This window comes from Protopterus annectens, chromosome 13.part0 (genome assembly GCF_019279795.1).
Source record: "Protopterus annectens isolate FY-2018-M chromosome 13.part0, PAN1.0, whole genome shotgun sequence".
Taxonomy (NCBI): Eukaryota; Metazoa; Chordata; order Ceratodontiformes; family Protopteridae; genus Protopterus; species Protopterus annectens.
This window is the reverse complement of record NC_056747.1, coordinates 500,485,818-500,512,700: the sequence shown is the minus strand read 5'-3', so window position 1 is coordinate 500,512,700 and position 26,883 is coordinate 500,485,818. Positions and strand designations below refer to the sequence as shown.

The window sequence follows — 26,883 nt, the reverse complement described above, 5'->3', positions numbered from 1 at the left end:
TGCTCTTCTCTGTTGCTTCTAGAGCCTGCTTTCTGCAGACGATTATAAAGCACATGCCTTAATTTATAGGTTCATAGGTTCATAGGTTCATACTAGGCTATCTGCCCAAGGGCATTTATAAGCCTAGCCCATAGTTATGTGGCTTTCGCCACCCCTTTAGTTTGAATAAAAACTATGCCTATCATTTTGCTGTGCCTCTGTCAAGCAGTGACGCTGAAGTAATCCCTGGGATATATCTGCAATCTCCCATCCATTGGTCAAGATTCCTCTTGAACAAGACCAGAGAGGTGCTCTGCCTCACAAGTACCGGGATTTTGTTCCACAGCATAGGGAGTCTCTGGGTGATGAATCTGTCCCTCCAGCACGTTCTATTTATAACCGTGTCAAGGTTTAAGTCTCCGCCCTTGTGGTTCTGAGGGATCTAGATTTTTTGAGGTGAAGCATATTCATCAAATCTGGGTTTGACATGGCCTTATATGTCAGGCACAGGTCACCTCTGAGCAAGCGATATGAGACTGAATAGAGCTGGAGTTCTTTCAGTCGGGCAGCATAAGACATATTTTTGAGACCCTTTATCCTTTTGGTGAGGAACTTTTGGGGCCTTTCAAGCTGCAGCAGGTGTCTGGTCAGATACATTCCGAACGCGGCATTGTACTCAATCATAGGTCTAATAAGTGATGAGTACAGGGGGACGATGACCTCCCTTGATCTAGATGTGAATCCCTTCATGATCAGGTGGGTGATATAGAAGGTTTTCCTAACTACTTTAGCAACATGAGTGTCAAACGAAAGGCTACTGTCAACCTGGGTCCCCAGATCTCTGATGACTTTTTCTGTGCTCAGTGGATTGCCACCTATATGGTAGCTAGGGGTAGCCTTGTTTTTCCCAAAGGGTATGACTATGCATTTTTGGCGTTTAACTTCAGGCCATGGCTCTGGCACCAGTTATCCATTTCTGTGAGGCCCTTCTGGAGGATATCTGTGTCAGATGTGTTTTCGACTATGGCCCAGTTTGCAGTCATCTGCAAACTTTGTCAGCCATAACCCTCCTGTGTTTGCTTGTACTTCAGAAAAGTAGATGCCGAACAAGAGTGGACCCAGGACTGAGCCCTGTGGGACACCACTTGTGACAGGCTTTGAGTCTGACATGGCTCCAGCAACTCTGACCCTGTGGGTTCTGTCACTTAGCCAGTTTGCAACCCATCTTGTGATGTATGGGTTTACATTCAAGCTGATGAGTTTTTCGATGATACCTGAGTGGGGTATTGTGTCGAAGGCCTTTGCCAGGTCGAGGTAGGCTGTATGGACTGCCTTTCCCTCATCAATGGCCTTGGTGACTGTCTCAAAAGTCAACCAAGTTTAAGAGGCAGGATCTGCCTTTGACAAAGCCAAACTGAGTTGGATCCAAAGTCTGCAAGTTCCCTATGTCTTTATTTATGAGTTCCATTATGATCCTCTCCATGGCTTTGCAGATAAGGCTTGTCAAGCTAATGGGGCGGTAATTTCCAGGGTCTGTGGAGGCACCGCCCTTATGAAGTGGGACCACAGTCGCGTGCGCCACTCCTTGGGTGCGTATCCTGAGGTGAGGCTAAGATTAAACAGCTGTCCTAACTGTGGGTTTAATTCCTCATTGAGTTCATGAAGCACACAGCCGGGGACACCATCCGGTCCCATGGATGCTGTGTTTTTGCCTTAGTGAGGGCAGTTCTCACCTGGGCGTTGGAGATGTTTGGGGGCTACAATCCTCTGGAATAGATATCTCTCCTTTTGGGGAGGGGAGAAGTTTGCACTGAACCTGTCAGCCAGTATGTTGGCAATGTGTGTAGGTTCAGTAATTTTCACATCATTTTGAACTAATTCTGAGCATATCTGGGAGTTTCCTCCTAGGTTTCTAACATAGCTAAAGAAGGCCTTATGATTCTCTTTAGAGTCCTTGGCGATTTTTCTCTCAAAATTTGCCTTGGATGATTTTATGAGAGCTCTTAGTTTTTACTTATAATGATCAAAGGTGTCTTACCTTTCAGGGATTTTGCTCTATCTTGTAGTAGCTTCCTCCTTTTGTTGTAGAGCTTGTTTATGGCTGGGGTCCACCAGACTGGACGCTTGCCTTTGGTACAGAGAGTCTTAGTTTTGTTTGGGATTGCCTGATCCATGCAGTCCTGTAGGTGCTGGTAGAAGGCATTTGTAAGTGATTCAGCGGTTTGAGTAATGTTTACCACTGGCTCAGGGGCCTTAAAGGAGACCACACTAGTTTTTAGAAGTGTGAAATCGGCTTTTGAGAAGTTTTTCACTGTGGTCTTTTTGTTTCAGGTGGGGCGGGATGAGGACCTCCAGCGAGATTAGTTTATGATCTGATCTCACCAGTGAGGGGTATACTTCGGTGTTGAACATTTTGATCCCATGTTCGTGATGATGAGATCAAGTATGTTTTCTCCTCTTGTGGGGATGGTGACTAGTTGTTCCATGGCATTTGAGTTTATGAACTCCAGGAATCTTTGGGTTAGAGTGTTCGGGCTTGAGTAGTGTTCCCAGTCTATATTAGGGTAGTTAAAGTCACCTAGTATGATGGTGTTTGGAGATACATTTATCCCTCCAATGTTTTCAGGAAGGCCATGTGAGGTTCCTGAGTTTGAGAGGGTGGCCTGTAACATGCTACAAATTGCAGAGCAGTCTTGCCTATGGTTAATTGCACCTGGATGGTCTCCGATGCATCATGCGTTGCCACCAACCTTGAGGTGTGGGTGTCCTTTATGAATATGGACACCCCTCCTTTCTTGGTGTTGTCCGGATTTTGGGGCGGAACGCATGATATGAGGTGAAACCTGTTAGTGCTGGGGTGCTCTCAGGAGCCTTGAACCAGGTTTCTGTCACAGCACAGACATCGATGTTCTCCATATTGAGAAGGGCCTCGAGTGCGTGCATCTTGAGATTGAGACTTCTGGCATTGAGCAGCATTACCCTTAGTTTTTTCCTTTTGGTGTTCTAGGGTGGTAGGTTTAGAATTTGAGCCTTGCCTAAAAAGGCACTATGGGGGTGGCAAGAGCCTTTGCCAATATCCGGAAGCCCAGGGTGACAGGTGCAAGCCGTCCCTTGCGAAGCAGCGTGGCTTGTCCAGCATGTCATCCCAGGCAGACAGACATTGGATCCCCTTTGAATGACACCAGAATTTAAGCCAATTATTAAAGCTGATCATCTTATCACTGTATTGTGGCATCATTCTAGGTGAAGGTAGGATACTGCTCAAGGTCAGGGTCATACCTGCCTGGGCTACATAATCAGAGAGCTCCTCGATGTCCCTTTTCATGTAGTCCAAGGAGGTGCGGCTCAGGTCGTTGACACCAGCGTGGACAATGACTGAGTCGTACTTGTACCTGCTGTTGAGAGACCTGAGTGCTTGCGTTATGTGGCGGATTCTAGCGCCTGACAGGCAGCTTACTGTGACCTTCTCTTTACTCAGTCTGGTGAGCGGGACGTCAGTGTGTCTGACTATGGAATCACCAATGACAAGTGTGTCTGGCATTTTGTTTGGCCTTAAGGGCTGTGACTGTTTGACACTCTGACTGTGTGGTCTATGTGTTGCATGTGTTGGGTCGTGAGGTGGTAGTTGTTTGGGTGTCTGCTTTGGTGGCCTCTGCTGTTTTGGTAAATTTTTGATCAGAGCCTCCGAGTATGTCTTTGTGTGAGTATGTGTATGATTTGAAGTTGTGATGGTACCATGTGTGACTGGGTATGTATTGTGTGTAGTTACCTTCTCCTCCTGTCTGGTCTTGCCAGTCCTATGTTGAGAGAGCTCAGCCTCCAGTTTGGCTGTATAGTTGCATCTCTCGCATGTATTTGTGTTTTGTGGGAGAAGGAGAGGATTGTCTGTGTACATGAGGCAGTTGTAACATTGCCTCAATATTCCCAGGTTCACCAGTTGAGCTGGAGAGGACACTAGCAACTGATCCCTCGACATACTAGAAGTAGTAGATAAAGAGACTTTCAAAGGACTCCGGGGGAAGTGGGTTTTAGGCTGGTGGGGTACTATCTATAATAAGAGTGCTTTATCAAGTAATTTTCTGCGTAATGATGGTACAGAAAAATGCTGTACAACGAATACAAACACTTAGAAATTGCGTAGAAGTAGAACTTGTAGAGGAATAATGTACCCCAAACTGAATAAAATGGATCAGTTGTGTTTAAGTATTTAGATTACAATTTATATGCTGCTATTTTAATTTTTAGGTGTCTCAAAAGCTTCAAAAGGCTAAATCTCTTTGTGACGACCTCCTGCAGTTTAGAAATGAACTATTGCCTTTGGCGAGAAGAGGTGTTCTTCTGTTTTGTCTACTGAAAGCATTTAAATGTTTAGCTAAGGAATATCAGTTCCCTCTGGATAGTTTCCTGAAGCTTTATGATCAAGTTGTTGGACCCAGACAAGAAACGGAAAATGAAAAGTTTCAGGTAAAAACATTTATCAAAATGTTAAGAAAGTATTGTACTAGGAAACTATTCCTCTTTAGTGCATGTTAATAAAATAACTCTTACTCGAAAGCAATGCAGCATTAGCATAGCAAAGACTTTTTAATTATCTAACCAGCCAGCTTTACTAGTGAACTTTTTGAGCATTGTACTTTGTTGACATAAATTTGCATTTAGTTGTGTATACTTGTGTTTGGCTCATGCCTGATTGTTCATTGGTTGTGAAATATGATCACATGTATCTAGTGAAAGAATGTAAAAAGTATAGCACTATGCATTTAACAGATTTCTAAGGAACTGTGCAGAATCAAACATATTCAGTTGAAAATGAAAGAATTCAATGGAACACTAACTCATTATGTACAAGTACAGCAACAGACAGACATCTCACAGAATACCTCTCCACTGTCCCTGGTTTTCTTTCATATTTTAGCTATATTCATCATAAACCTTTTGATTTTTCTGGTAAAACTGATGACTGTGGCAGACATAAAATTTTCATACTTTCTTGTTGTTCAGAAAATCTTTTTTTTTTCTGTTAATTGGATTAGAGCAATATTTAAAAATTATCCCTGCTTAGGGTATTTGTTCCTCCCTATTATTTTTGACTTTGTCCATCATTCTAAATCAAAGAAGTTGAAAGCTATATCACTATGATTTAAGTAACTAAAACAATAAGTGAATAAATAACATTATACCATGACCCCCCCATTAATATTCCAAAACGTGCACGCTGATTGGCCAGCGTGCACGTTGTAAATCGACTTATACTAATGGAAAAAGGTCCAGTCGCCCGGACTTTTTCCATTAGTATAAGTCTCTTTTAAAACACTGTCTCGCTATGTTAAAGGAGTTTAACATAGCGACACAGGTTTAAAAAAAGCAACGGAGATTTCCGTTGCTTTTTTTAAAGCTGTCTCGCTATGTTAAACTCCTTTAACATAGCTTAATAGTGTAAAAAGCAACGGAGATCTTGCTTTCTCCGTTGCTTTCTTTTAAACCTGTCTCGCTATGTTAAATGGGTTTAACATAGCGAGACAGCTTTAAAATAAGCAACAGAGATCTCTGTTGCTTATTTTAAAGCTGTCTCGCTATGTTAAACCCATTTAACATAGCAAGACAGGTTTAAAAAAAAAAAGCAATGGAGAAAGCAAGATCTCCATTGCTTTTTACTGTTTCGCTATGTAAATGGGTTTAACATAGCGAGACAGCTTTAACATAAGCAACGGACATCTCCGTTGCTTATTTTAAAGCTGTCTCGCTATGTTAAACCCATTTAACATAGCGAAACAGTAAAAAGCAACAGAGATCTTGCTTTCTCCGTTGCTTTTGGCCACAGCTCTGATGTACTGCGTAGGCATGCACAATACATCAGAACTGCCGCGGATACCAGCCAGCTGCGGAAGGGCAGCAAAGAGGCATTATACAATGCCATTATTTAAGAAAAGTAATTATTTCTTTCTTAAATAATGTCATAGTATAATAGCAATAACCCACTTCTGGGTGTGGGTAATGCGGGATTTACCCACGGTTGTCTTTGTTTGGTCCCTCGGGCTTCGCCCTTGGGACCAAACCACGCCAACCGTGGGTAAATCCCGCATTACCCACACCCAGGCGTGGGTTATTGCTATACTAAATCAACAAATGAAGTAAATGGTAAGCTGATTAGCACTGACTCATCTGTGTAGTGTCCATATTCATTAGATTCTATGTTTTGAACTGAATTTTGTAAGCTGCAGTAATGCAGTAAATATTTTTTGTAAATTTGTAAACAGCCCACATACCTTGGTAACCACTCAAGCTATGCAACTACTATCTGTAGCAATTTAGTCATCCAGCTGTGAACTTTCCTATCAGTCTAAGCAGCTCCAGCCGTCTTTTAAATATTTAGAGAAATATGAAAGTGATGACAGTATAAGTAAATGGTATACAGACGACATTTATTATCTCATTAATCAGTGCTGCTGTGTTGCCAGTCATGTTAGCTTTAAGATGAAATGAATCAATTGCTTCTGTATAGCATGATTTTGGAATTACACATGTAAATATGAACTGGCAGTACTAGATGCCTAGAGATGTCACTTGGATTATCCTAGAGAAATGTCTCAAGTCATCACTAGAGTTTAATAGGTTTTTAAAAGAGTCACATTTCCTCAGCTCAAAGTCCTTAGGTCTTCTACAAGACGCACTTAATTCAGAACAACATCAACGGTTAACCAGACTGAGTTATTATTTGGGTAGATCATATAGAACAATCCATAAATATCAAAGTACAGCAGTTGGAGTCATCAAGGTTCTAAATGTTTGTATTGTGGAAAGCACTCTTATAGATCATGAAAAGTTTTATGAGAGGATTAAGAGGTATGTGGGAAGGGAACAAAATGACAATGATCCCATGTTATCCATACCTTTGTTTCTTCTAAAATGAGCCAAAAGAAACATTCAATTAGAATTTAAACTTCCTGAGAAGATTATAAATTCTGATGGGAGAATATGATTTTATATTCTCTGTGGATGACTCTAACTCTTGGTGCAGTCACAGAGGCTCATGTTTTCATTGCTGGATTTTACGGAGACCTGGGACTGCCAAATCCTGGGAGCTGTTTATCTTAGGCAAGGGATCAATTGCATATTTGTCAGTAGCTCAACAAGTAGTACACCCACATTTGACACTGGAAGATCAGATAGCTATGGGTTCTTTTCCCACGCCAATTCTTTGGATTTGTTTTCCAGTAATGATATTTCAATTCAGCATTGGAGGGAGGGGCTTACTACACACTAGAGATGCCATTCTTTGGATGACACTTTAAACTCAGTTCATATCTGCCTGAGTGGGTGGTAACACAGACTGATGTGAAACAATTTCATAACACTTATCAAAACTAATCAGAGGTGTTTTATCTAAAAACAGCAAAATATATCATCCAGTTTTTCAAAGCTGGACTTAGAATAGAATTAACAAAACCAAAAGAAAAATGTTATAATAAAACGAGATGCATTTGTTCATTATCATCAAGTGAAAAAAAACTTCTTGTCAAAGAAATATCAACTGTTATATGAAAAATACAAATCCTTTTATAATGAATTGAGAAAGCTGAAAAAAGCCACTGACTTCAGTTTGATCACAAGATGGAAACAATTTTGCACTTACTCTCAACTTGATGGCTAACCCTCAAAACAGAGTTAAATATTGAAAGGAAAGAATGCTAGCAGAATTCCTGTGGGTGCACAGCAACCTTGGGTTTACTGTAAGATAATGTTTAATACAAAATGGGAAATAATAATTCATTCCCTATATTTCAGTGCATACTGTGTATATGCTGCCTTCTCTTATGTCCCTTTGTTGTCAAAGTGGGTCGTCCTTAGACTTCTTCTCCTGCTGGAAGGAATATGAAGTACATCTGATGGACAGAAGCCATACAAGGTTAAAGCACCTCCGGTATCATGTATGGAGAGCACTGCATTGTCTCAGGTGTCCAGCTGCTGCAACCTTTAAGGCTACATTCTGCCACTATAGTTTCATTGGGGAATTTAACTTGAGTCTTGAAAGAAAAAAATCCCTCTTGTGCAGGATTTAATCATTATAGAATCTGCAAAGGCTACAGTGAATGGAATCAACTAAGAATTGGCTGAACATGACATGGTAGGAAAAGCACAATTATTTAATATAACTTCGAAGTGTAAGAACATAATTTGACAGTATGAACTTATATGTAGAACAGTAGTGGTCTAAGTTATGGCTGAAGGGAAACAGTCTGATACTCAGCTGTCACTGTCAGGTTTGTAAGGCTGTATACAACAAGGATTTTGCACAGGTGAGAAACTGTTATCAATAATTTGCCTTGATTTTGCAGTTTAGATTCACACTTTCATCCCAGGCCATATTTGGGAAGTTGCAGTTATATTGTGTCTGAAGCATATGGTTCCTTTGGCAGACTTCACCTCAGTCTCATGAGAGAATTCTTGTAGGCTTCATTCTCCATGCCTCCTTTAATACACCATAAAAGTCAATGAAAAAGTACCCAGGATACCCAGAGATGTTGGACATGCTCAGAAAATAATGTGGGAGATTCAAGGCACATTTTATCAGAATGCTCTATCCTGCTGTTTTTTGGTGTGAAGAACATATGCCTGTGATGTCATGTGGCATAATCCAGTTAAAAAAACGTACACTTAATAAATTTAATGATTTCAATCAAAGTTATGGGGGTCCTGTTGGTAATGTTACCCCAGTATCTTAAGTTCCATTATTGTGGAACCTTTTGATAATACCAAGAAAGTACATAACTAAGTGAACAAGCAACCCATCCCAGATATAAAAAACATGTCAGTACTTAGTATACAAACATTAATGAAAAGAGGAGGGAGACAGTAGTGGAAACAAGGTGAGTTTTCTAAACAGATGTGTTTATGGTTTAAAGCAGGGAGTTCATGGGGAAGTACAGTATGAATAAGATAACGCTGAAGAAACTGGATTATAAGACAGAAGCACTATAACTGTGAACTGTGACTGTTGACAGATATGGTAATTTGTAGTTATTTTTTAATTTAAATGTACTGCACTGATCTGCTGATTATTACTTTTGCATGTATAATTATAGCTTGCACTGCCCTAATCCCTTTTTTTATCATGAATATTGTCCTCCCCTGTCCACTTTAAATAGTATAATCCTGGGAACTTAACAATATCTGTAGATGGTTAGTTGAGTTTGTCTACAAAAAGCTTTAGGTCTTTATTTATTTCATTTGTTCACCATGAAAGACAGACTGAATAGGAGAATCTTTTTTCAGTGGAGGCCTGGGGAGAAAAGCTCCAAAAACGTTTCATTACAAACATGCAAGAAGATATCAGATATTATAAATAACTATACAAAGTAGATAGTTTTACATGTTGCTTAAAAATATATTGGATGCATACTCTAAAATGTAACACAGTTTTTCCGTTGTGTTTGCCAGTGCAGATAGCACTAATTTATAAGAGGCTATACTCGTTAACAGATTTCTCAGATGTGCTGTGCTATAAAAGAAGCAAGAAATGAATTGCATAGCAATTTTTGCTCTTTATTTTCTGTTGCAGCCTCACTTGTCTGTGGTGGTTACTTTTAGCATGTTAAATGATGTCTGTGCATGCTTGTAGACTAAGCGATGTATCATACTATAAGACAGTGAGTCATTCAGTGCTAGTGACAAAGTTTTTAAGCATTTAATAATCCTTTGACATAAACTAAGGCACAGCAGACCTCCTCATGCACTGCTGTGGTGAATTATTAGGTCTTTGTCTACCTGTGACAGGAAATCCATATCCCACTGAGTCCTGCTGTGCATATTCTGTCTCCTTGCCATTGCATTATTGATTGAATACAGATGCTTGCATTATAGTGTGAGCTACTTAAATGCAAATTAGACTCTTTTTATATTGTCACGTGTAAAGGTTATTTGTGTTGACACTCATTTGCATCACCGATGTCAAGCTGGAAAATAAGCTCCAATGCCCAGTTTTTGAAAATATCGCACATTCATTTTTATAAAATTGGTTGTCTGTTTTAAGGGAATATTTTATTGTATATATTAAAATGTTTAGATAATTCATATCAGTACTTAGAAATTGACTTTCTCAGGAAATGCTGCTAATAGTGTTGGACAGAGCTCTCCTTCAAGGCAGTTTAGTCAGCAGGGTGCATTTTAGTGAACTTCTCCTCTTTGCCAGAGATGGCCTGCACCTGTTGCCCTTGGAATTCTGGATACTGGCTAAGGCTCTTGCCACCCCTATAGTGCCTTTTTTAGGCAAGGTTCATAGGTTCATAGGTAGGTACTAGTCTATTGGCCCTGGGGCCTATACAAGCCCAGCCAAAAAGGTACCCTGGCTTTTGCCACCCATGAAAATTATTTTCCTGTGCCACTGTTGAGCAGAGCCACAGAGGTGATCCCCGGGATGAATTTCCTATTTCCCATCCATTCATCAAGATTTTTCTTGAAGAATGTTAATGAGGATCTTTGTTTGATATAGATAGGTAGTATATTCCAGAGTATGGGAAGTCTCTGGGACAAGAATCTATGCCTCCGGCATGTTCTGTTTATTGTGGTGACAAGCTTTAGGTCCCTAGAGCATGTAGCTTGGAGGGATTGGGATTTCTTTAAGTGGAGCATGTCCAACAGCTCTAGGTTTGACATAGCTTTGTATGTTAGGCAGAGATCACCTCTGAGTAGGCGATATGCGACGGAGTAAAGCTGGAGTTTTTTGAGACAGTCTGCGTAGGGCATCTGTTTGAGGCCAGTAATCCTCTTTGTGAGGTATTTCTGTGGCCTTTCCAGTTGTTGTAGATGTCTTGTGAGGTCCATACCAAAAGGGGCGTTGTACTCTATAATGGGTCTAATGAGTGATGAGTAGAGGGGAACAATGACCTCTTTTTTTCTGGATGAGAAACCTTTTGTGATGAAGTGTGCCATGTTCAAGGATTTCCTGACTACTGTGGCGATGTGATGATCAAAGGAGAGACTACTGTCCACCTGTGTCCCAAGGTCTCTTATCACACTTTCGGTGTTAAGTGTACTACCGCCTATGTTGTAGTTCATGGGTACAGAGTTTTTACCAAAGGGGATGACAATGCACTTTTTGGCATTGAGCTTGAGGCCATTGTTTTGACACCAGGCATCTGTCTCAGTGAGGCCCTTTTGTAGGATGTCCACATCGTTAGGAGTTTCGATTATGGCTCCTAGTTTGCAGTCATCTGCAAACTTCGTTAGCCAAAGACCTTCTGTGTTCTACTGTACTTCAGAAAAGTAGATACCAAACAGGAGAGGACCCAGGACTGAACCCTGTGGTACTCCACTTGACACTGGTCTGAAGTCAGATTTGGAGTCTGCTACTTTCACGGTGTGGGTTCTGTCAGTGAGCCAGTTGGCAACCCATCTTGTGACATAGGGATTTATACCTAGTTTAGTGAATTTATCTATAATTCCAGAGTGGAGGATGGTGTCAAAAGCCTTGGCAAGATCTAGATAGGCTGTGTGAACTACCTTACCCCTGTCAACGGCTTTGGTGACTGCTTCAAAGAAGTCTATCAGGTTTAGGAGACACGATCTGCCGTTTACAAACCCGAACTGGGTGGGGTCCAGAGTTTGGAGATTACCAATGTCTTTGTTTATAAGTTCCATGATGATGCGTTCCATGGCCTTGCAGACCAGGCTCATCAGGCTAATGGGGAAGTAGTTCTCGGGGTCCGTGGTGGCTTCCCCCTTGTGGAGTGGGATAACTGTTGCTGTACGTCATTCAGCAGGCACAAAGCCTGAGGTGAGGCTATGATTGAACATGGCACTTAGGTGGGGTGCCAGTTTGTTCTGTAGTTCATGTAGAACGCAGCCTGGGATGTTGTCTGGTCCCATGGATGCTGTGTTCTTGGCTTTGAAGAGTGTGGTTTTTACCTGAGCAGCTGTGATTACAGGAACCTTGCATTCTTCCAGTATAGAAATGGGCTCTTTAGGGGGTGAGGGGGGGGTAAAGTTAGCACTGAACCTATCTGCCAGGATGTTAGCAATATCAGTTGAGTCTGTATATTTAGTGCCATTGTGCTGTAACTCAGAGCAGATCTGAGTATTGCCATTGGGATTCTTGACATAGCTATAGAATGCTTTGTGGTTGTCTTTAGAATCAGTGGCAATTTTGTTTTTGTAACTAGCTTTGGAGGAATTTATCAGGGATCACAGCTTCTTACTGAGGCTGACCAGAGAGCTCCTCCACTCATGGGATTTTACTCCCTTTTGCAACAGTTTCTTCCTTCTGTTGTACAGTTTGTTTATGGCAGGGGATGACCAGATTGGCTTCCTTTTTTTGGAGGATAGCATCTTGGCTCTGTTTAGGATAGCACGATCCATGCACTCATGTAAGTGCGTATAAAATGCAATTGTGTAGGATTCAGTAGTCGTAACTGTATTGTCCATCTGCATGGGTGTCATGAAGTTCACCACTTCTGTCTTAAGAAGCATGAAGTTAGCTTTGGAGAAATTGTTTACCATGGTTTCCTTAATGAGGGGTGGGGGCAGGATGTGGATATCTAGGGTAATTAGCTTATGGTTGGATCAGACCAATGAGGTGTTGACTTCAGGTGTGGAACACCAGTCACTCATGTTGGTAATGACTAGATCTAGGATATTGTTGCCCCTGGTGGGGGTGTGGATAAGTTGATCCAGGGCATTGGAGTTTATGAATTCCAGAAAGCGATGAGCGAAGGAGTTGGTACATGAGTAGTTTTCCCAGTTAATGGTGGGGTAGTTGAAATCACCTATTATTAGGGTGTTTGGTTGAACCCTAATATTTTCTAGGACATCAAGAAAAGAGGAGTGGGAATCCTGGGGCATGGTGGGTGATCTGTAGCAAGCTACAGTTTGGATTGCAGTTTTGCCCAGAGTTAGTTGTACTTGGATAACCTCGGCTGCATTATGCTGAGCAACTAGCCTGGAGGTGTGGATATCCTTAATGAATATGGACACACCTCTGCCTTTGGTGTTCCTGTCCAGGTTACATGGCCGAAAAGTGTGGTATGAGTTATAGCCTGGTAGTGCAGGGGTGCTCTCTGGAGCCTTGAACCAGGTCTCAGTCACTGCACAGATATCGATGTTCTCCATTTTAAGGAGTGCCTCGAGTGAGTGCATTTTGAGATTTAGACTTGTAGCATTGAGTAGCATCACCCTCAGTTTTTGCTTGCCTGTTCCTGTTACGGTTACGGTGGTGAATTTATAATACTCTTTTAGTGTATGAGAAGGTGGTTACAGATGAATTGTACAGATATTTTGAAACAATTAAAAAGAAAAAAACACAAGTTCAATTTGAGTAGAAAAGAACAAAACGTCTTTAATGAATTATGTAGTATCCACAATATATGGGTGATGACCCCCGATAAAGGAGGGGGAATTGTGCTATATGATGCTAGTGAGTATACACAGAAAATGTATCAAATTTTAATTAATTTTGGGAATTATGAAACTTCATCCATAAATCAAATTAATATAGCCCAAAGGAGAACTGATTTATATCTTGAAGAATATCTATTGGACAATAGAATAGACAAAGATATGTATCAATTTTTGAGAGTAGAACATCCAGTGTTGGCCACTATTGTGGGGATCACCAAGGTCCACAAGAATATAGAGGACCCCCCCATTCCGCCCCATTATTTCTGGGAGTAACAGTAAGACCTTTCATTTTGGAAAAGTAATTGATAGATGGTTAATTACCATTTACAGTAATGTCCCACATATTGTTAAGGATTCGTGGGAATTTCTCAGTAGAATTAAATCCCATTTATGGAATGATAGTATCATATTTTTAACAATTGATGTGGTTGACTTGTTCTCATGTATACCTAGAGAAGATGGAATAACTAGATTTATTAACAGTATACAGAGGTATACACAATTTGATTGGGAAAGAGTTAGTTTATTAGAAGAATTCATGGGTATTGTGCTTGACACTAACTATATATACTATGAAGGTAAACATTACAGACAGATGCGAGGTGTTGCTATGGGGGCTGCGTGTGCCCTTATGTATGCGAACCTTGTACTGTTAGACTGGGAGGATGAATATATGTTCACAAACCAATGGTACCAGTTTATCAGTTGTTACATCAGATTTTTGGATGATATATTAATTTTGTGGACTGGTACCATGGATGAAATAGTATTGGTTTTAGAATATCTCAATAATTCCAGCCCATACTTGAAATTTACTTATAAATGTAATAGTGTAGGTATCTCATACTTAGATACATATGTTTACACTACAAGTAAGGGCTTTAGGTCTAAAATATACAGAAAAGACACTTTTAGCAACACATACCTAGAATTCTCCAGTAATCATCCATGGAAACAAAAGAAAAGTATAATTAAGGGACAATGTATCAGAGCAGCCTGGATGACCTCGGACCATTCTGAAATGGTTAAAGAAATTGACCATATAGGAAATATGTTTAGAGAAAGGAGATACCCTAATGAACTTATCAGTGATGTTACTGGGTATGTCAAAATGGAGTGGGGGAAAAAGTATAAACCCCTGTTGGGTGTAGATATGGAGATTAGTAATGAGTCCACCAAATCCAACTGTACAAATGATACAGATAGTATTAAGAAATACAATAGAGCTTGCATCCTGGGATTCAACCCTTATGTTAAGGAGGTTAAAAGTATTATATACAAGAATTGGAACATTCTGCGGTGTGATGAGGGGGTGCACAATATATTAGGAACAGAACCCCTTTTTGTATACAAAACTGGAATAAATCTAAAAATGAAAATCCAAAATAGTGATAAATACAATGACATAATCACCGCAGGCACAAGGAAATGTGGACACTGTAAAAAGTGTTATGTTATTTGTGAGGAACATACCCGTATTATAGATAACATCAATAAAACAGTAGTTAGGTTTAAAAAGGGTAATTGTCAGACGCAGTATGGGGTTTACTTAGCTATTTGTACCAACTGTTCGAGTTTCTATGTAGGAAAAACTGAGAGGAGGTTAAGAAATCGCATATATGATCACCTATATTGTATTAGAAAACAGGATACCAACATTGCCCTATACAGACATATAAGGGATAGTGAGACTTGTAATACCTTCAAGTTTGCAATATTAGAGTGTGTAAAGATTAATCCAAGAGGAGGAGATATGAAAGGTATATTGGGGGAAAGAGAAGTGAAATGGCAGATATTATTAAATGCAGCCACCCCCCCGGATTAAATGATTGTATTCCCACCAAACCTCTTTTAAGGGCATGAAAAGGGTACCACAGAAGTAACATCAATTTTGTATAGGTGTTGTTATAAGTTCAGTACATTCGTCATGTCACAAGTTTCCCATTGTTAAAGGTGTTTAAGTTAGATACATCTAACATTTTGTATTTTTTAACCTTGTTTTTAACTTTTTCAACTTCTTATTTTAACATTAATATTATGTATTTTGAGAGTATTATAGTATGGATAAACTCTATCTATAATTGTGATCTCATGTTCTTTAGGAATTTTATATGACTGTTTTTTATAACATTCAGTTAGAATTAACTAATTAATATTCATGAGATTAATTTAGTGCATCACATGATTGGATAACTGGTATTATTTATAGTCTGTTAGTCTGTCATATGGTGTTCTGATGAAGTCTACAGAGGGTAGATGAAAGCGCTAAACCAGATGTCTCAATAAATACAGTTTTTAGTATTTTCTCTGTCTCATCCCTTGGAACCGGACACTGTTGTTCACCAGTTATATCATTTTTATTAACTGGTTATCGACACCCCCACTAAGGGCAGCAATATCTTAGACCTGGTCATTACCAACATGGGTGACTGGTGTTCCACACCAGAGGTCAATTCCTCGTTGGTCAGATCCGACCACAAGCTAATCACCCTAGACATCCACATCCCACCCCCAGCCCCATTAGGGAAACCACCGTAAAAACATTTCTCCAAAGCCAACTTCACGCTTCTTAACACAGAAGTGGCAAACTTCACAACATCCATGCAGGTGGACAATAGAGGTATGACTGCTGAATCCTACACAAATGCACTTTATAAGCACTTACATGATTGCATGGATCGTGCTATCCCTAACAGAACCAAGATGCTATCCTCCAAAAAAAGAAGCCCAAGGAAAACTCAGAATAACACATAAATAAAAGTTCTATTTATAACCATCAAGGAACTTGCCATACCTACTACCAGTATTGATGATGTCTTTGAAGTATAATAACCCCCCAAAAGCTTAATGTTTATTTGGGGAGATAAAAAATTGCCATTCTTCAAAAGGTGAAAGTTTGGAAGCATTTCACAACTATCTGTTTGACTGGCTCCAAGACTAATTGGAGTAATTCTGGGGTAGGCAGCTCCAACAAACAGTGAGAGAGACTGCATTCCACAGATTGCCAACAGTGTGAGAGAAAGTGTAAAAAATAAAGGATTTGGTGATTTCTGACTTGCCTACTTAATTAAAGTAGGAAATAACCAAAGCCTTTCTTTTTCACTTTTTTCTCTCACAGTGTTGACAATCTGTGGACTGCGGTGTTGCTCATCGTTTGTTGGAGCTGCCTACCCCAGACTTACTCCAACTAGTCTTTTTTTTTTTTTCCATAATAAATTTTTATTGAAATATATTTTCCAAAAACATTACAAAAATACAATAAACATCACACACATAATACACTATAACTACTACAAACCATTTATACAATATCTACATGAAATGCTTCCTATATTTAATATATTCTTAAAATCAGTATCATGCTAATATAATATTGAAGACCTTTTCCCATATTTTCGGGTTATTAATATTTTTGTTAGTTTGTTTCAGAAGTAATTTATGTGCTAGTATATGCTTTATAGCCACAAGCTTAAAATTATTCCATGATGTCTTATGTGGTTCTAGCCAATTTGTGGCTATATAGAGTTTCATCAGCAAAAATATTCATACAAATAATAGTTTGCGATCTGGAAAGCTCTCTTGGAGGAATGTGTAGAATCATAAATTCCCATGACAGTGTAGAACTTTGATAACCCATCTTTTGCAGTTGTACTTTAAGAGAGTTCCAAAGTTTATATACGCATTTACAACTCCAGAACATATGAAGAAGATCCGCTGTTTGATCTGCACAGTATGGACAAATTGGAGAATTCCTAGGGTTAAATTTATGTAATCTAAGATGTGTGTAATATGCATTGTTCCAAATCATCAATTGCGTGTACATCAGTTTTTGAAAAGAAACTGATTTCCTAGTTATATCAATTGCTTTTAATATCTGATTGTCTGTTACTGTTACTTTTTTACCCAATACTCTGAAAGCAAAATTTTGTCCTGAAATTTCAAATCCTTAATTAATTTATATGCAGTTGCTATAAATTTAGTGTCTTGTTGGATAGCTTGCCACAATTCAGAGCACTTATCCACAAATCCGCTGCAGGTTTAAAGTTCCTAAAGTAGCTCAAGGCAAGTTCTTTAACTTGTCTCATTATAACAATGTAACTTCTAGGTAGATTCATTTCCTGTCTAATTTGTAAAGCCGATAAGTCAAGTTTATTAAAAACATCAAATAGAGTCAGATTAAGTATTAATGGAAATTTGCTGAGATCGATCAGCTGATTATTTAGTTTAAAATTAGGATTCCTGTGGAAAGGTTGAAGAACCATCATATATTGCAATAAATCTACGGACTGAAATAAAGTTTGCAAAGATGAGACACAGGTTATTATGTGGTCCATGACCCCATATTTTATCAGACTAATTTTGTCCATAAAGGGCAATGCTTTAGGATTTATTTTCCTATCCAAAATATGCTTATGATTCAAGACCACCCAAGTTGGTATCCATGTTGTATTAGTTACATCATAATTAGCAATTCTTCAAATTTTATTAGCGTTTACAATCAAATAATATGCTTCAAAGTTTGGTAGCTCAAGTCCCCTCTTGTTTTAGGGTCATTAATTTCTCATAAGATATTCTAGTTCTTTTGGGTTCCAGATAAATTTAGCTAGATCTTTATGCATTTGTTTAAAAACTGTTTTTGAAATTGATAATTGGGCAGACCTAAATATGTATAACATTCGTGGTAGTATATTCATTTTCACTATTGATACTTTTGCTAATACCGGTAGTTTTAAATTCTTCCATCTGTCACAATCAGCTATTATGTGTTCCCATACTCGTTTAACATTATTGTTATAAAAGTCCTTATTATCCGTAGAGAAGTTGATACCCAAATATTTAATATTTTCTTTACATGTTAACTTCCCCATCAGGGCCATTAGTGAAAAAGGCTTTGGGGTTCTTAATGGGAAGATATTCGTTTTCTGTAAGTTAATTTTATAATTAGAAACTACTGAAAATTCGTTTATGAGCTTTAATATCTTTTCACTGTCTGAAATTGGGGTTGTACAATAAATAATAAGATCATCGTGAATGCTGACATTAATATTTTATTCCTATAAATTATTGGTGCATTATGATACAAATTTTGCTTGATATATAAAAATAGGGGTTCTAGATATAGGTTAAACAATAAGCGCGACATGGGACAACCCTGACGAGTACCATTTTTAATCTGTATTCTGTTAGAATAAGTCCTATTGATGTATAGCGTAGTGTATGGATTACTATATAATATTTGTAGCATCTGAATGAATTCTTGGGGCAAGTTAAAATAGGGTAACACATCAAACAAAAAATTTATGTCTACTCTATCAAATGCTTTCTGGGCATCTATTATAAGAGCATAGATATTAAAGTTGTTTTTTTTAGCATACGTCATCATATTATGCAGTGTAAGTGTGTTATCGCTGGTTTGTCTAGTTGCCATAAATCCAGCTTGTTCCTTAGAAATTAGATATATCAAAACCTTCTTTAGTCTCGATGCTATAATTGATGTTAAAATTTTCATATCCACATTCATTAGTGCTATTGGTCTGTAATTATCTGGGTTAAGCGGATCCGAATTGGTTTTATGTATGAAAATTGTTTTGACGCATTGAGGTGGGGGTCACTAATTTTATTTTTAGTTATATAATTAAATACATGAGACAATTCTTTTCCCAAACTATCAGCAAACTCTTTGTAAAATTCAGCTGTAATACCATCAGGCCCTGGCGACTTATGTACTTTCATATGTTGAATTGTATATACTATTTCTTCTTTAGAAATAGGTTTAATCAGGTCACTTTGCAGGCTCTCTTCTAATTCTGGAAAGTTAATTTTTGCAGAAAACTTTTATTCTGGTTATGTAGAGACCTATCAGTTTGCCCCTCATACACCTTAGTATAGATTTTCCCAAAACATCAACAATATCCTCAGTTTTAGAATATATTGTGTCGTTATACTGAATTTCGAAATATATCCAGTTGTTTTTGATTGATTTATAATCCTTGCCAGTGCTTTTGATGGTATTTGAACATTATTAGCATATTTCACTAAACACCTATGTTCTTGAAGTGTTAATTTATTATCATGAAGCAAAAGAGATCCCTTTGAAGCTTCAACATTTCCTCCTCAGTTTGAGCGTTAAAATTCTGAATCAGCTCATTATCAAGTTGTTTTATTCTTATTTCTAGTTTTTGAATATCACTATTATGAATTTTCTTATAATATGAGGCTTTTGTATAAGAAATCCTCTAATTTGAGCTTTAGCTGTTGCCCATTCAATGTCAGGGGTATGTTTTTGGAGCTTCAAGCTATCTGTAAATTCTTTCAAATATTTTATAATTCCATCTGCTATCTCTTTTTACTTAAAAGATTTGGGTTGAGTGACCAATTATAACCCCTATGCCTTCTTGTGTCTTTTAAATCTTTAGAAAATTTTAATGAAATTTTTGAGTGATCTGATAGATGACAGTATGTATAACCACCACTGGTTCTAAATTAGTTAGTGCTTTAGATATCAAAAAGTAATCTATTCTAGCCCACATTTTGTGGCATGGTGAATAGAAGGTATATTTATTTGCATTATTAATATCTTGTGAATAAGAAAAGGGGTCATATAATTGAAAATCTTCCTTAAAATCATTTAATGCTATCCCGGCCTGCTTATTAAATGCTCTCTGTGGACAAGACCTATCCAACTTTGGATTTTGATAGGTATTCCAGTCCCCACCCACAACAAAATAATAACCATCATATTGTGTTAATATTGGATATAATGATGCTATGAAACTGTGTTGATCATTGCATGGGGCATATATATTCAAAAGTAGGATAGGTTTATCAAATGCATTATCCGATAAAATCACATAACACCATCGCCCATTTGGATCCACTTTGGAGTCTAAAATCCTATCTTTGTATTGGGTTTTGATAATTATAGCCACTCCGCACTGTTTGTCTTACCTTCTGATGTCACTAGCTCTCTAATCCAGTTCTTTTTCTAATATCATTCCATTGTTCATTCATCAAATGTGTTTCCTGTAGAAATACAAACAGTGCTTTGTCCTGTAATAATATGTGTAGCAACAGCTTTCTCTTCTTCAAGTTCTGGAGCCCTTTAACATTCCATGAGTTCAACTCCCACATTCACAGGTCTTGGTATCAAATAACAATATAAGAGGGAATTATGAAATTGACATGTATTGACTGTACACTATATCTAATCTGGAAGCATTTCCTACATCCCGTCCCTAACCAGTGCTTACCCACTTTACCCCTGGACCAGGATTTATATAGGTCTTGTATAAGAGAAAATATAAACAAGGTTAAACACACCAACACATTGAAAAACTTCAGGTAATAACATTTAAAACATTTCCTAAACATACAACCTATATATTCTAGCATATCTACATCAAAGTCTAAACTACACATTCCCTACCAAACACGCTACTTAACTACAGCTTTGGTTTAACTATTAGTTAAACAAATCTCATTTCTAAGGTTATTACTGTGTAAAGGAAAGTTTTAGTAGATTGGGTACTTATTTTATCCTACCTTAAGTATCTGTTTTGTTGCAATCATTATGTACATAAACTTTTTACAGAAGAGAGGAGAGAGAAAAAAAAAAAAATACATCCTACATTTTAGATCTGTACCCTACACAGTGCCTGCCACTCACTGCATATAGTAAAAAAAACAATTTTGGTTCACACCTATAAAAGAAGAAAAAAAACAGTAAAAGTACATGTTATTATGTGCTTTAAGTACATACTGTAATGTTATTTAGTTATAAACAGAACATTATCATATTATTTTCAGTTCTCTTTGTCTTTTCAAGCCAGGAAACCATCAGAAATACTCACGACAAGGGACCTCTTTCACAGCAGGACCACAAGAAGTATTACATCCAAATCTACACTCTCAGTTGAAATCCAGGCATTTCCTGTTTACCACACAATGGAAATAGACCTTGGAGGCCATAAAAGTCTGGAAACCAGACAGCAGACCCTCAGATTAGCATAAACAAACAGTTGTATTGCTTTTTCAGAGGCCTGAACAGTTTAGTGAAGAAACAAAGGATTAGAAAAGCCTTGAGGTAAAATACATGCTGGATCTGACTACAGGAACATGCCAGTCTCAATTGAAGTTCTTTTCAGCCCTCTGATGCAGGTAGAACTTTAAAAACTTTCAGAAACACTTCTTTTGCCTGATTTTTATTGGAAACAGAATATTTAGCGCCATCCACCATAAATGTAAGCATATTGGGGTATTTCATCTGGAATTTAATTTGTTTATCAATCAGAAATTTACAGTAAGCAGATAAAGACTGTCTAGCCTGCCTTACTTGTAATGGTAAATCTTGAGCCAGAAATATTTTAACATTTTTCCACATAACATAGCCACCATTTTTTTTGCAGTAAACAGTATTTTGCTAACATCTTGAAAGTTCAATATCTTAACATATACAGGTCTAGGCATAGTAGAAGCTTGTACCTCTCTCATCTCTCTGTGCCCTTTCTATTACAATCTGTTTCACCCCATCAGCATCATTTAACAGTATTTCAAATATTTGTGTTATGGCTGGTATTAGCTCTGCATACTGGATGTTTTCAGGGATTCCTCTTATAATAATATTATTTCTTCTAGACCTTGCTTCTAAATCAATAAGTTTATTTTGCATGGCTTGTACATCCACATCACATACCTTTGATTTTTTCTCCAGCATGTCAATTTTGTCCTCTATTTCAGAAATTCTGGTCTCAGTTTTGTCCATTCTCTGAAGCAATTGATTGCATAAAACTCCAAATGTTTGTATTTGTGAGGTCAAGTCCTTTAGAGCTTCCTGTATAGGTAGTAAAGCGTGCTTGATATCCTCCATGTTTAGTGGCTGATCAGTCCTGGATCTAGTTTCTGGTTTCTGTTGTTCCTGCTGTCTAGTAATCCTTTGTTTTTTGCAGTTCCATCCTTTACTGGCGACTGTAGTTCTGACAACTTTGTCTTAGTAGTAGTTGTTTCCATGGTTCTTCCTTGTTGCAAGATTTTTCTTTCCCCAAGCAGAAAGGCAGAATAAAGAAAGCACACGGTCCTTTGTTTGTTTCTCTCTTCAGAGCAAAGTAATCACTTGTAATCCTGATGGATAAATACTTTTTTTTCTCACTTTTTTAACTGATTTTAGATTAGGTCAGTATAAATGCAACTTTTTATCATCAATTTGATGTTTAAACCTCCTGATATCCACTCAGATCAGAGATTTTCCTCGGGTTAATTGAAGAGCTGCAGTTTAGCAGTGTTTACAGCATGGCAGCCATCTTTGAATCCAACTCCTCCAACTAGTCTTGGAGCTTATAAGGAGTTAACTGCATCCCAGGACTGTATCATATTGCTGCCATGGTGATTTCTACTTATGCTCAATTTCCAGTTTCCCCACCATGCTTGCCCTGTAATGTCTGTGGAGCAGGCGTGCAATGTGGACAGTCTGAATATCATTTTGTCTCTGTAGTGACTCAACCAGTGTCCTCATTCCTTCCTCTCACAGGACAATGCACCCCTAAATGTCCCTATCCTTAAATACAAGGAGCATCCTGGCAAATAACCCCCCAAGAATACCGATAATCTTACCCAGGTTGCCTAAGGGTTTATCCCTATATGCCACAGTGCTGGCTTAGTAAATCTCTTTTTGTGACATATTTGTCAGGCAGACCGGAAAAGATCTATTAATAGATCTGATATAAGAAAATCATGAGGCTGCATCCCTGCACCAGTTCTGTAAACTATTAAGTCTACAGATTGTCAAGCATGGGTTGGAGGTATCCCAGTGCTTCAGTAGCAGTTGGGGTGAAGCCAGCTTATCTTTTAAAGGTCATTTTTTTCAGCCAGAGAAATAGAGCCATTATTGCCTGACTTCATTTCTCAATGATTTTCCCTTGATTTGCCAGAAAACTACAAGTTTATGAGAAATGGACTAAAAACGTGGGTAAAAAAATATGGACATTCGGCAAAAATATGGACAGTTGAGACCTATGATCATCAGATAAGTATAGGTGAGCCTCGGGACAAGTTTAGCTTTGCAATATGCATTTGAAATAAAGCTACATATGTATAAGTGCTCTCTCCTTACAGCTGAATTAACACTAGCCCATCCACGTCTTCTCTTTCAATCCCAAATTATTCTTTATGCTTATGAATAGAGACCATACCTGCTTACTTAAGCTTTTGTAGTAAGATATGTAGTAGTATATACTGACTCTAGATCCTAATATCCACCACATTATACATAAAAAATTAATGCCTTGAAAAAAGAATATTATACTGTTGCAATCCCCTCCCCCAAGTGCTTCCTGGATTGGCACTTGATCATGAAATACCCTGGAACTTTGCTTTTGTACTTCTGAAGACCTGTACTCAATTTTTTCTTTTATTTTTTCTGTTTAAATTTTGTTCTAAAAAGATCCTTTCATAACTACAGTAGTTTACTTGCCAACACCTATTTTGGAAACTGTGAGTATCTAATTTAGAGTTTCTGCTCAGGTGCTCATTAGAACTTATCAGCTTATCTGCCCCTTCTTCAGGTGGCTTGCTTGTTTTCCATCCCTGAAAATGTCCTTGCACTTCACTTCTTGTCCTGTTTATGCATCCTAGGAATGCCTAGTCTACATATTCTGTCATAGGATTACACTCATCATTCTCCATCGTCTACATACTCTGTCATAGGATTACACTAATCATTTTCCATTGTCTACATAGTCTGCCATAGGATTGCACCCATCATTCTCCATCATCAATATAGTCTGCCATAGGATTACACTCATTATTCTCCATCATCTATATAGTCTGCCATAGGATTACACTCATTATTCTCCATCATCTATATAGTCTGCCATAGGATTACACTCATTATTTTCCATCATCTATATAGTCTGCCATAGGATTACACTCATTATTCTCCATCATCTATATAGTCTGCCATATGATTACACTCATTATTCTCCATCATCTATATAGTCTGCCATAGGATTACACTCATTATTCTCTAATGTCTACATAGTGTGCCATAGGATTACACTCATCATTCTCCATCATCTACATAGTCTGTCATAGGATTACACTAATCATAAGCACAGCCTACCAGACACACCACTGTTACAACCTAAATTGCCTAGGATGGCTTGAACTGCCAAACCTACTGCAGTTCAACCAGCTAATAGTGGCACATAAAGTCCTTTACCAACCAGAATATACACCTGCACTAAAAAATATTATCAGCCCCTACACCAGCACCCGGCCACTGCGACTGAAGCCTTCTAGCTTTACAGTAGGAGTGGTAAGCACTAGGTAGCCTGTCTACCACAAGAGGAGTGGTTCTTGGCCCAGAAATTGTAGTTTATTGACCATTTGGACAGTTTGTCCATCTTTCAACTTTCTGGTTTAAAAGACCACGTCTGCGCTTGTTTCCCATCTTTCCTGTAACTAACCTACTTGAAAGCACTAGAAAGCCTTAAACTGATACAAGCCTTCTAGCTTAGAAGAGAGACTTTGGAGTGATTAAGTATCAGTTTTCTGTACTTTCTTGCTGTACTTAACTGTTTTCCGCCAAAATGCCGATTTTCTAGCATTTATTGTGATTTAAAAGCTTGTTTTTTTCACATATTGTACTTATTTGACTGCCTGCACTTTTAAATAGTTGTTTTTGTTTAAATAATTTGTTTAACTGTTGTAGGCTACACAATAAAATGTGATAGCCTTTTCTGATTGCAGTCGTTTAAAGCTGTTTTAAGTGTATTTTTTACTGTTTTTGCCTTATCTTTTCAAAAAAACAAAAAAAAATTCCTTGTTTCCCACCTTTCTAAGCTAGTATAGTCCAGTTTTCAGGCTAGTGCTGAATTCAGGGTGTGTTACAAGTTTCTGAGGTGTCCATAACTTACTTGGATAGAAGGAAGTTTCTCTGTTCACCTGTGAGAGAGGGGAGCTTTGAGCAGCCTATCTGTCTCTGGAAGAGTGGTTCCAGCCCAGAAGTTAGTAGTTTATTGGTCATTTTCAGCTAATTTCTCTTTCATTTCCCTGGTATAAAAACTGCGTTTGCATGGTTTTGCTTGCCGGGCAGCACCGATTAGCTAGGGTTAAATTATTCCCGGCTCCACTAAGTCTCCTCTTCAGTTTTTTTCCCTTGAAACTAGTCTATCTCTCAACCTAGGCACTCAAAAAGCATCCTACAGTCCAGCATTTGTTCAGACCTAATAGCAAGCACTAATATACCCTGACACTTGATTGCCCAGCAGGGAAAGGCTCTTTATTCACCCCTCACCAACCAAGCAGCTCACCCCTCAGGCATGACCAAAGGGCAATTTCAGGTGTACTCTCCAGTCCAGCTGGTGAATCTGGGTATCCTGAGGCAATGTTACAACTGCCTCATGTACACAGACAACCCTCTCCTCCTACCATAAAACACTAACATACGCGAGAGATGCAATTATACAGCCAAACTGGAGGCTAAGCTGTCTCCACCTAAGACTGGAACAGACAGTCAAGAGGAGAAGGTTAACACTTGCACCACACCTCCAGCCACACATAGACCTACTAAACCAGCACTGGCAAAAAATACATATAAATACACAAAATCATACTCGGAGGCTCTAAATAAAAACCTGCAAAAGCATCAAAGACCTCCAAAGCAGACGCCCAAACAACCTGCACCTCCCATCACAAACCAGACAACACATAAAACACAAAATCAGTGTGCCGCACAATCACAGCCCTTAAGGTGAAATAACATACCTAACACACTAGTAATAGGTGTCTCTATAGTCAGGCACACTGACGTCCCACTCACTAGGCTGGACAAGCAGAAGGTTACTGTTAGCTGCCTGTCAGGAGCCAGAATCCGACACATAAAACAAGCACTCCGGTCACTCCAGAACAAGTACAAATATGACTCTGTCATTCTTCATGTTGGTGTGAATGACCTGAGACATACCTCCCTGGACTACATGAAAAGAGACATGGAAGAGCTCTCTGATCATGTAGCCCAGGCTGGTATGACCCTGACCCTGAGTAGCATCCTGCCCTCACCAAGAATGATACCTCAGTAAAAAGAAAAAATGATCAATTTCAACAATTGGCTAAGCTTCTGGTGTCATTCAATAGGGATCCAGTGTCTGTCAGCCTGGGAACAACATGCTCGACAAGCCGCATTGCATCACAAGAGATGGCTTGCACCTGTCACCCCTAGGCTTTTGAATACTGGCCAAGGCTCTTGCTGCCCTCATAGTGCCTTTTTTAGGCAAGGCTGGAAAGTCAAACCCACCTCCGTAAACAACACAATTAACAAAAAACTGAGGGTTGTGCTACTCAGCACCAGGAGTTTAAATCTCAAAAAGCATGCGCTCGAAGCACTCCTCAGTATGGAGAACGTCGACATCTGTGCAGTAACTGAAACCTGGTTCAGGGCTCCAGAGAGCTCCCCAGTACTACCAGGCTACAACTCATACCACACATTTCGGCCACAGAACACGGACCGAAACACAAAAG

General features: G+C 38.6%; 1 protein-coding gene across 1 annotated transcript in view; it reads left to right on the top strand.

Moving 5' to 3' along the window:
- The window catches only part of LOC122787923 (dynein beta chain, flagellar outer arm-like), a 5,188,001-nt gene that overhangs the window by 3,742,752 nt on the left and 1,418,366 nt on the right, over positions 1-26,883 (top strand). The window contains exon 78 of the mRNA XM_044054850.1: positions 4,225-4,443. Coding sequence (XP_043910785.1) covers positions 4,225-4,443 — 219 coding nt within the window. The remainder of the gene's footprint in view (positions 1-4,224; positions 4,444-26,883) is intronic.